We start from the raw sequence: 12,047 nt of genomic DNA, 5'->3' as shown, positions 1-12,047 counted from the left end.
GACTGGTTCCATCAAAATGCAGGACAGAACGCCACAGGCAGGGGCGGAAATCCCAGGGGGGGGGGGGGGGGGGGCAGGGGGGGACACGCCCCCCACCCCACACCTGTTTTGAGAGGTGGGGAACGATTCCCCCATTTTATTGTAATCCGGATTTTAAAACCCGGTGAAAACTCCTGCTTTCCGCGAGACAGTGGGAGTGCTGGAGCACCAATGACTAGAGAGACGGCGGTCAGCAGGCAATGGGGGTGGGACATGATGATTCAGCCCGATCATTGGAGGAGGGAGGTGCCGGAGAGAGGCGGAAGTGGGGGGGGGGGGGGGGGGGGGGTGGGACTGAGGATAGAGCGCGGTGATTTGGAGGGAGAAGTCCGTGGAGCAAAGATCATAGAATGGAACTTGAATTGCATGCGCAGGTCATAGGTCACAAGTCGGCAGCCCTGGACACAGACCTGCGCCTCATCCACAGCCAGGATCGATCCCGGTCTCCGGCGCTGCAATCGCTGCCGAACCGCCACTGGACCATCCCCGTCCCCACCCGAGTGCCCCCCCCCCCCCCCCCCCCCCCCCGGGGGTGGCCAGAGGCATCGGGAGTCAGATGGGCGTGGTGCCCCCAGGCCCACAGCCAGCGCGGAGAAGCAGCACTAAACCCAGCTCAACTCTGCCTGTACCACCAGGTTAACCTACAGGCCTGCCTTGACTTACGGGAAATATGGCCCAGGTTTACAACCAGCACGGAGAAGCAGCGCTAGCTCCACGACTCCAGGCTGGTGTCCGTCAGTCCAGGCAGGGCTGTAGGTTAACCCAGCGAGACAGGCAGAGTTGAGCTGCATTTAGCGCTGGATTGAGCTGTAATTATTGTTCACAGGGCCCACATCAGAAACCTCCGAAGGAAGGGAATTGTGTCCCCCGGTCCCCCTCATATTTTGATAGCGATTTCCGTGCCTGGGAGATCCTTCTTCCCTGTGGCTATCAAACTGTACAACTCCTCCCCCTCTGTCAATGCGTAGATTGAGACTGACTCTAACCCTCCCCCCTTCCCCTATGTGATAAACTAACTTGCAACTGAAATGGATTGCGTGTGCTAAATTAAATCAACATAACGGCATCCCTGTGGTATAGCTGCTACCTCTCAGCGCAAGACACCCAGGTTCAACCCTGATCTCAGATCCTGTCTATGTGGAGTTTGCATGTACTCCTTGTGTGGGTTTCCTCTGGGTGTTCCAGATTCCTCCTATATTCCAAAGATTTGCAGGTTATTTTGTTTCTGTAAAATTACCCCTAGTGTGTAGGAAAGTGGATGAGAAAGTGGGATAACATGGGTAATAGGCATCAAGTACTCCGTAGGCTGAAGGCTGTTTCTATGCTGCATCTTTCAACTAAACGAAACATGAATGAGATGTTGCAAAAGGGGCTAACGATCTTACACGGAAACCTCCCAAAATCTGCAACATTTGACACCATCAATGCCTTTTTATCAGTAACCTCGTTGTTGGCAGTCAGCAAAGACCACGACCATTCTCCCTCCAAAGAGTGACCTCAGCCTGACGACGTGGTTGCCTGACCTCCCCGACCCATCAGCAAATATTTAAACAGCACGTCCAGCGACTGAATGGCACAAGTTTGCTCCTCCCGTTAGAATCATGTTTATTTTAACACCAGTACAATTATTCTGCTTTATTAATGGCTGGAGGTCGAAGGTTAATTGTTGCTTCTCAGATGTAAATCCATAAAATACACGTGCGATGATTTGACGAGGGCTGCGCTTTAGATTGACTTAAATTTGCATCCAGTTCTCAGAATACTTTGCAAACTACACCACCAAGTTGCGTCCATGGCAGTCAGTCGTATGGTGTGTTTCAGTTTTTGCAACCACGGGTTAACATTTCAAAAAATTCTCCCCGCGGTAATCAGTTGAACTTTGTTCCTTTCAACAAAAGCGGCTGAGATGTAATGCAGAGAGGTCGTTTATTTGCAAGAAAACAAGCAATTATCGCACTCCGGTCAAATACTGACCTCAGCCTTCCTGATCTCCCCGCCCCACCAGCGTGGGACTGAGTCTGCACGGGAGGTGCTGAAAGGATAGCTCACCCCGTGCACTGAATGCTGATCATCCCAGCGACGTTTTGATCGATCGTTTCAATAGTGTTGCTTTCAGACAAGCCGCCCCTCCCCCTCCCAATTCCCACTCAGAATTCACGCCAGGAAGGCCCCTCCTCAGAGGAAGGAACGACCACTCCCTCCCCCACCAAAAAAAAACCCCTACTGAACCAACAGCGACCCTTTTCTTTGCATCTATGCAGACGCTATTGCCTCCGTGTCAGGAGCGTTGCATGAAATCGCCTGTCACCAGAGGATTCATTGGCTTGCCGCATGCTGACTGGGTTCCACTGGTTCCTTGTGATTGCTTGTGTGGGTGTGCAAGGGTGTGAGAGTGTTGCGGCGAGTTGAGTGGGAGAAAGCGGACCGTTTCTCACTTTCTCAGACATGGCTCGTCCGGGAAGCTTGTCTGATGGTAAAAGACTGTGGAACAAGGAAGAGGATCTGCCGGTGTACCTGGCCAGACCAGGTACCACCGCTCAAACCCCCCGGCAGAAGTACGGAGGCATGTTCTGCACCGTGGAAGGTGCGTATGAAAGTAAGACAATAGATTTCGATGCCTACAGCGTGGGGCGACGCAGCTCCAAGGCCTCTAGGAGCGCCAGCCGGCATGACATCTTGTCCCCGGAATCGGATGGGATGAGCGAAACTGCCAGCGACACCAGTGAGATCTCCGGCTCGGTCATCAGTTCTCCCAGCGAGAGGGAGGAGCGGGCCCCGCTGGAGATCAGACCGGCGACGGCCAAAGCGCTGCTCCAAGGCTGGGAGCCAGGCAAGGTACAGCCCAACCTCCACCCCCCACCATTATCATTACCATTAAACGAGCCCAACATCACACGCAACAACAAAACAAAGTCCCTTCTCTTTTTTTTTTTTGCAATCGAGTTATCTCAGTCCAGTTTCTAAAGTCAAAGGTAGTCAAAGAAAATACTTCATTTTAAGTACCTTATGATTGAATTGTGTTGTTTGGAAGTAGTGATGCAGAGTGTGGTTTTGAAGTCGTGATGGTGGAGACATTGCACAGACCCATTCCTGGTTAAAAGTAGACTGATTCTTTTGTTCGGAGTTTATTGAACTGGAATCAGGCGGCCGGGGGAGGAGACGCACACCCTGCACACCCGTCTTTGCTTCAAGCCGCAGACCCACTCTGGCTGGAAACATTGGACAGGAGCTCTTATTATTTTAACTATTCACCCACCCACTGTTGTCTCATGAGCCATTGTCCGTGGCAGCACGACCCGCTCTTTCTCTCGCCTTTCATCTTAAAGTCCTGGTGGTTAATTTTATTTTTTTTATTTCTCACTCCGTAATATATTTGAAAGACTCTGCTTTCCTCGTCCCACCAACACTTAGATGAGGATTTCTAGAAATAAAAACAGACGGTGTTCACCAGAAGCTCCCCTTGAGTTGACTGCCCCCCGCTGGGATTTTATTTTTATTTTACTTTGAAAAAAATGTGTGGGTTTTGAAATGATGACTTCAGTCTGTCGCTGTGGGGACGAGGCGGTGGGAAACGGCGGCGTGCTCTACACTACTTTTCAAGATGCGTTTGGCGAGATGGAATGGCGAGGGTTAACCAGCCACTTTAAGGTGACTTTCCCATTAACCCAGAGGATAAAAGTGAAAAGTCCAGTTATCCTGCTTCAACTGACCGTGGGTGAAAAACTGAGGGTATTGGTACCGCTGAACTTTGCAGTGCGCGGAGATGGTGGGAAGTGCTTCCTGAGGTGAATCGCGTCTCCATTAGGCAGGCAGCCTCTAGAAGGAGCTCTTTTCTAGCCTCCCCCTTGGACGGCTGCAGCCAACCCCTTCAACAGCACATACAGAAACACTTTCATTAACAAACACTGCTTTCCCCCCCCCAAAAGGCATCGAGTTTGTAAGGTTACAATTGGCGGCCCAATTTAAAGCCCAAAACGTTGCTCTTTACCACCCCTCCCCCCCTCCCCCCCTCACAATAAAGTGCAGGCAAACATGCCCAACCGAGACGGCCAGGACATGCACCGTGTAACGGTAAGCTCTTTCTTTGGGAGAGGGAAGGGCGAGCTGGCGTCCCAGTTGTATGTGTATGTACGTATGTTTATCTGTGTGTGTGTCTGTGTGTATATACGCGCTTCATACCCGTGCCTTTGGAAAGGGGGCTAAGGATAGGATCTGCATCTAGTTTGTGGGCCGTATTGTGCTGAGTGGCTTTGGTATTATGGCGGCGAAAGGCCCGGGGGAGGCGAGGTTCACTTTAAACCGATTCTCGTCACCTATAGCACCAGCTTATCTTTAAAATGTGAATAAATAAAATGTGTTCGTGCTTCTAACGGTGGATATGGTTGATAAGGGGCTACGTATTTACAGAGAGAGGAATGATAAAGGAACAAATGGTTTCAGACAATGTCATGGGTGTGGCTGTTCTGGTGAAAAGACCTGATCGATAGAATGATCAATACGCATCGGGACAAATAACTTGCAAGCTGGTGGATTCATAGGGAAAGGAAGGCTGATTTAAATCAGCCAAATCGCAGGACAAGCATAACAGATGCTAATAACGGCCGCATCTCAGGGTATTGGATTGCGAACGAAAAGTGAATACGGTTGTACATGGAGGGGCAGATTTATTTGTAGATGATGGGCGGTGCTGGGTCAAATCAACCCAGACAAAAAAAATCCTTCAAAGCACAAAGCGCCATCACTGAGATACACCTCGTAGGTCAAATTCTAAGTACGCCAACTACGGAAGTTGTGGTGGGGTTACTTTGGGTGTTTAATATAGACGTTTATAATAATCTTTAGATTGTTCCGGATAGTTAGAGGCAGACACAAATACAAGGATTAATATTCTAGTACGTGGAGCTCTTTGTTACGTTGCTGTAGGCTTCTCGCTTTGATGTGTGGAGACTCCTTTTGATGTGAAATTAGCCTTTCAACACGGTGACATGTCTCCGTACCTGCGGAACGAAACCATCTTCCGCCTGATATAATTTGGTGAATGATTGGTCTAAATTGTAATAAGGCCATCTGAAATGTAGTTGTACTGGAGTTTCTTTGGGGAAAGCAGTATTACGCTGCATTCTCTGCCTGGGCAATCAATCAAGTCACTGACGTGGGAATTTGAGACACGACAATGGGTAGACTAGCGATGGCTACAGCCTGAAGGTTTCCCAGCAGGGCGACGCCCGTTTTCAGTCCAATTGAGTAACTTGTCCCTAGAACACAGAATTCTCTATTATTCGAGCACAGATTATTTTACACTCTCAGGCCGATGACAATGCTGGAAAATTGTTCAGTTAGTTATAGGATTCATGAAGTGAAAGAGTAAATTGCAAGTCATTTGTGTTCATGGTTCAGAATTGTCATAAAAAAACGAGTTGAAACCCTAAATTTTATTTGAGCAGGCAACACACTCCGGTGCCTTTTTTTATAGACTTGCATATTTGAAGATAATTTTGTTGGGAAAGAGTTGGAAGGATTTTGAATAGTGAATTTGGGGAAATTTGGAAGGGAATACCTACACATGTTAGTGGGATGGTTGAATGAACCCCTGTGTTAATGGTGCTAAGGTCACAGGGTATTTAATAAGATACGGGTATAGACCCTATCTCATAACCTACCTCTTTGTGGCGATTGCACTTTAAAAATATTGCATTTTCTCTGCAACTACCACTATGAATCTGTAATATTTAATTCCGCACTCCGGTATTTTTTTTCTTTGCACAACCAGTTATACATGTAATGGCTCGAATGTACTTGTTTATAGCACGCTTTGACTGGATAGCACACAAAGAAAAAATGTCATTGTTCACTTGACAATAACAATCCAATGCCATGATCAGAGTTAGAGGGGGTAGAATGGAAGGTTGCACAGGGCCCAGTCATTGGAAATTAGGATGTAGCAATTGATAGCTAAATGCTATTTAATTTGTGGCAGATGTAAGTGATAGTGTCAAGGATCAGAGGGCACAGCCATGGAATAAATGGATGTACCTTTATGCCACTGTCCCACTTAGGAAACTTGAACGGAAACCTCTGGAGACTTTGTGCCCCACCCAAGGTTTCCATGCGGTTCCTGGAGGTTTTTGTCAGCCTCTCTAATGGTCGAAAGTGGTTTCCGCTTCTTCTATGTTCCGGCGATTATTTCAAAAAATTCAAAACCGGCCGCAACTAAAAATAGGTTGCCGTTTTAAAAATCGGTAATTTTTTAGTCGAAGCCGGTTGCGATGCTAAATGAAGGTGGTTGCCGGAGGTTGCAAGTAAGACCTTCCACTACCTGCAAAATCATGTTTGCTTGGGTGGGGCGCAAAATCTCCAGAGGTTTCCGTTCAGGTTTCCTAAGTGGGACAGGGGCATAAGAAAGGAGATGAGAAATTTCTTCAGCCTTCAGTGGTAATTCTGTGGAATTAATTGCCACAGACAGCTGTGGAGGTCAGTGGGCATTTTCAAAGCAGAAATTAATTAGTAAGGGTGTTGAGGGATATGGGGAGAAGGCAGAAGAATGGGGTTTCAGAGAGAAAAATAGGCCAGCCATGATTGAATGATGGCGTAGACTCAATGGGCTGAATGGCCTTATTCTATTCCCATGACCTATGAACTTATGGCCAAAATGATAAATTAAAAACCTGCAGCTGCTGGAAAACTGAAATCAACCGGAGTACGCTGGAAATACTCAGAAGGACAGCCAGCATCTGAGGAAAGAGGAGCGGTTAACTTTGAGTGCTGAGAAGTTGTAGCTCATTTGTCTTTTAATGAAAACAAACTGCTGGATAAGTTCATAAGTCATAAGAGCATAATTAAGCTATTCGGCCTATTGAGTCTACTCCACCATTCAATCATGGCTGCTCTATCTTTCCCTCTCAACCCCATTCTCTCGTCAACTCCTGGACGATGCAGGAGCTGTGGTGAAATGGAGGGGAGACAAATGTTAAGCCTTGTTTGTGGATGGCAATGTCGGCCAGATGAGAAATATGGACCAAAGATGGATTATTGAGCAGAGGTAATTCATTGGGCATGGGAAGGTGAGCCACTATAGGAGGTGGGCTAGTTACATTGAAACAGGTTGGCACAATGATGTAAATGCCAGCTGATGACAAAATGTGGTGTAACCGGGGATAGCGGCTGCAACAAGATTAAGGAAGATGATGAGGAGTAACCCATGGTATGGTTACATATTTAGAAGATAGAACAGTGCAACACAAATACAGGCCCTGCAACCCTCCATGTCTGTGTCGGCCATGATACCAGTCCATTTCATCCGATCTACCTACACGTGGTCTGTATCCCTCTACTTCCTGCCAGTTCGCGTGCGTGTGTGTGCGCGCGTGTGTGTGCGCGCGTGTGTGTGTGCGCATGTGCGTGCGCGTGTGTGTGTGCGCGTGTGTGTGTGTGCGTGTGTGCGCGCATGTGTGTGTGTGTCTAAACCTGTGTATGTTTCCAGCACGTCCCTTGTCCGCACATTCCGAACACTTTCCACCCTCTATGGAGACATTACGTGGCTTGCAAATCGCTTACATTTCTCCCCCCTCCCACCCGGTCTTAAGGTCTCTAATATTTGATCATTCCACCTTGTGAAAAAGACACTTGTGCCCTACCTCTGCATCCATGCCTCTCTCTGTATACACTTCTATTAAGTCTCCCCTCAACCTCTGTTCCAGAGAAAACAAACCAGATTTGTCCACCCTCCCATTGTAGTTAATGTGCAAGTGACGAATGAAACTGATATTGATATTGATTGATTGATTGATTGATAGAACTAGGTACTGGTTGTCATTCCAATCGAAAATGTCAGTCGCCAGGGTTGTCCACCGGGTGATGCAGGGGCGGTTCCTTCTGCTGGTGCGGTGCTAGACTGTTACATATCGCATACGACTGCGTCCTCTGGTGCACATAGACCTACATGGCAGGCCAGAAGAACATGCTCTTGGCTTGTTGCACCATTACCTCTGAACCAGGGTGCCCTCTACTCTTGCTGCAGTGAAGCTGGGACCACTGCTTTATGGCCCTTCATAATAACTCTGTTCTCGATTACTAGTTCGTCCCTGACAGGAAAGAATGGCTGCACCGAAAGTGGAATTGAGTGCTGCTAGTTAGGCAATCCGCATTCAATGATAGATGCGAGTACCTGTAGGGTGTTATCTTCAGCCGTGTGAACAATCAACTTACCTAACCCCGAGGGGAAACCGTGGTCAATCATCAAATGTGTCCTTCTCGGCTGCATGTCTATCGTCAGTTTTCCTGGGTGCACGGGACAGGGTGTCTGCCAGGTACGTCCTTCCCACGTTTGTAGACTAGGGTGATGTCATACTTCTGGAGCTGCAGCATCATTCTTTGCTGCCTGGCTGATGCAGCATGTATTGGTTTCTTCAGGATGGAAACCAGTGGTTGGTAGTCCATTTCGATTGTCACAACTTTGCCCAAGATATAGTCATTGAACTTCACACATGCGAATGCTACTGCTAGTAACTGCTTCTCGATCTGCGCGTACCGTGTCTCTATGTCCGTCATGGCCTGTGAGGCATAAGCAATCAGCTGATCTTTTAAGAGGCACGCCATGCCGAGGCCGTATTGGGAGGCGTTGCAGGTCAGCATGACTGGCTTATTGACATCGAAGTATGCCAGAATAGGTGGGCACGATATCTGGTGTTTTAAAGTGTCAAAAGCTCGCTGCTGCTGTTCGTGCCACATCCAAACACTGTCCTTGTGAGTGAGCTGGCGTAGCGGGGCTGAGAGCTCGCTGAAGTGTGGAATAAACTAGCCCAGGTAGTTCACCATGCCAAAAAATTTTTGCTGCCATTTCACTGATGGCTGCTATCTTTGCAGGATCGGCTTTGTTGGTTGTTGTTGGTGAAAACATGACCAACATAGTTACCTTAGTTGACTCAAAACCTGCATTTACTGGGGTTAAGTTATAAGTTTACCTCCCTGGCGTGGTCTAGTACCTTCTTCAAATTGTAATCGTGCTCCTGCAGGTCTTTACCCGCTACAATAATAACATCCACAATGATCACGCAGGGGTATCGGTCAAACATTTGCTTCTTCGAGCATTGGAATACTTCACTGGCTGAATTGATGCCGAACGGCATGTGCAGAAATCTGTAGTGTCCGAAAGCTGTGCTGAAAGTAGTGAGCAGAGATGATTGATTGTCAAGAGGAATTTGCCAGAACGGGCATCCAACACAGAGAACACAGCAGCCTTGCCCATGTGAGCCACCTCTTCCATGGTACGCATGGGGTGATGAGGTCTCTGATGCTGTATTTAGGTCTTTAGGGTTGATACAAATGCATATCTCCTGCTTGTTCTTTTTAGTTGCGGCAACCATACAAACATAGAAAATAGGTGCAGGAGTAGGCCATTTGGCACTTCGAGCCTGCACCGCCATTCAATATGATCATGGTTGATCATCCAACTCAGTATCCTGTACCTGCCTTCTCTCCACACCCCCTGACCCGTTTAGCCACAAGGGCCACATCTAACTCCCTCTTAAATATAGCCAGTGCTATCTGTGGCAGAGAATTCCACAGATTCACCACTCTCTGTGGGAATTTTTTTTTTCCTCATCTCGGTCCTAAAAGATTTCCCGCTTATCCTTAAACTGTGACCCCTTGTTCTGGACTTCCCCAACATCGGGAACAATCTTCCTGCATCTAGCCTGTCTAACCCCTTAAGAATTTTGTAAGTTTCTATAAGATCCCCCTCAATCTTCTAAATTCTAGCGAGTACAAACCGAGCCTATCCAGTCTTTCTTCATATGAAAGTCCTGCCATCCCAGGAATCAGTCTGGTCAACCTTCTCTGTACTCCCTCTATGGCAAGAACGGTTTTCCTCAGATTAGGAGACCAAAACTGTACGCAATACTTCAGGTGTGGTCTCACCAAGACCCTGTCCAACTGCAGTAGAACCTCCCTGCTCCTATACTCAAATCTTTTTGCTATGAATGCTAATATACCATTCGCTTTCTTCACTGCCTGATCCACCTGCATGCCTACTTTCAATGACTGGTGTACCATGACACCCAGGTCTCGTGGCATCTCCCCTTTTCCTAATCGTCCACCATTCAGATAATAGTCTACTTTCCTGTTCTTGCCGCCAAAGTGGATAACCTTACATTTATCCACATTATACTGCATCTGCCATGCATTTGCCCACACCCCCACCCTATCCAAGTCACCTTGCAGCCTCCTAGCTTCCTCCTCACAGCTAACACTGCCCCCCAGCTTCATGTCATCCGCAAAGTTGGAGATGTTGCATTCAATTCCCTCATCCAAATCATTAATATATATTGTAAATAGCTGGGGTCCCAGCACTGAGCCTTGCGGTACCCCACTAGTCACTTCCTGCCATTCTGAAAAGGACCCGTTTACTCCTACTCTTTGCTTCCTGTCTGCCAGCCAGTTCTCTATCCACATCAATACTGAACCCCCAATACCCTGTGCTTTAAGTTTGCATACTAATCTCTTATGTGGGGCCTTGTCGAAAGCCTCCTGAAAGTCCAGATATAACACATCCACTGGTTCGCCCTTATCCACTCTACTAGTTACATCCTCGGAAAATTCTATAAGATTCGTCAGACATGATTTACATTTCATAAATCCACGCTGACTTTGTCCAAGATTTCACCACTTTCCAAATGTGCTGCTAACCCATCTTTAATAACTGACTCTAGAATTTTCCCCACTACCGATGTTAGACTAACTGGTCTGTAGTTTTCCGTTTTCTCTCTCCCTCCCTTTATAAAAAGTGGGGTTTCATTAGCTACCCTCCAATCCTCATGAACTACTCCAGAATCTAAAGAGTTTTGAAAATTTATCACTAATGCATCCACTATTTCTGGGGCTACTTCCTTAAGCACTCTGGGATGCAGCCTATCTGGCCCTGGGGATTTATCGGCCTTTAATCCATTCAATTTACCTAACACCACTTTCCAACTAACCTGGATTTCACTCAGTTCCTCCATTTCATTTGTCCCCCGGTCCCCTGCTATTTCCGGCAGATTATTTATATCTTCCTTAGTGAAGACAGAACCAAAGTAGTTATTCATTGGTCTGCCATGTCCTTGTTCCCCATGGCCAATTCACCTGTTTCTGACTGCAAGGCACCTACATTTGTTTTAACTAATCTTTTTCTCTTCACATATCTATAAAAGCTTTTGCAGTCAGTTTTTATTTTCCATACCAGTTTTATTTCATAATCTATTTTCTCTTTCCTAATTAAGCCCTTTGTCCTCCTCTGCTGAACTCTGAATTTCTTCCAGTCCTCTGGTAGGCTGCTTTTTCTGGCTAATTTGTATGCTTCATCTTTTGTTTTGATACTATTCCTGATTTTGCTTGTTATCCACGGATGCACTACCTTCCCTGATTTATTTTTTTGCCAAACTGGGATGAATAATTGTTGTAGTTCATCCATGCGGTCTTTAACTGCCTTCCATTGCATATCACCGTCAACCCTTTAAGAATCAATTGCCAGTCTATCTTGGCCAATTCACGTCTCATACCCTCAAAGTTACCTTTCTTTAAGTTCAGAACCCTTGTTTAAGGGTCATAGTTTAAGGATAAGGGGGAAATCTTTTAGGATCGTGATGAGGAAAACTTTTTTCACGCAGAGAGTGGTGAATCTCTGGAACTCTCTGCCACAGAGGGTAGTTGAGGCCAGTTCATTGGCTATATTTAAGAGGGAGTTAGATGTTGCCCTTGTGGCTAAAGGGATCAGGGGGTATGGAAAGAAGGCAGGAACAGGATACTGAGTTGGATGATCAGCCATGATCATATTGAATGGCGGTGCAGACTCGAAGGGCCGAATGGCCTACTCCTGCACCTATTTTCTATGTTTCTATGTTTCTGAATTAACTATGTCACTCTCCATCCTAATGAAGAACTCAACCATATTATGGTCACTCTTGCCCAAGGGTGACCATAAGACGCACAACAAGACTGCTAACTAACCCTTCCTCATTACTCATATCCAGTCC

General features: G+C 47.0%; 1 protein-coding gene across 2 annotated transcripts in view; it reads left to right on the top strand.

Annotated features, from left to right (window-relative positions):
* The first annotated feature begins 2,285 nt into the window (after positions 1 to 2,285).
* LOC129701627 (dihydropyrimidinase-related protein 1-like) overlaps positions 2,286 to 12,047 on the top strand; it is a 60,479-nt gene continuing 50,717 nt past the window's right edge. The window contains exon 1 of one of the 2 annotated variants that reach the window (XM_055642948.1): positions 2,286 to 2,874. In XM_055642948.1, coding sequence (XP_055498923.1) covers positions 2,485 to 2,874 — 390 coding nt within the window. In that variant the 5' untranslated portion in view covers positions 2,286 to 2,484. Of the gene's footprint in view, positions 2,875 to 3,852; positions 4,111 to 12,047 lie in introns of those variants that run through there. The other variant, XM_055642956.1, reaches the window with a different exon arrangement.

This window comes from Leucoraja erinacea, chromosome 1 (assembly GCF_028641065.1).
Source record: "Leucoraja erinacea ecotype New England chromosome 1, Leri_hhj_1, whole genome shotgun sequence".
NCBI lineage: Eukaryota > Metazoa > Chordata > Chondrichthyes > Rajiformes > Rajidae > Leucoraja > Leucoraja erinaceus.
This window is presented reverse-complemented; position numbering and strand designations above follow the sequence as displayed.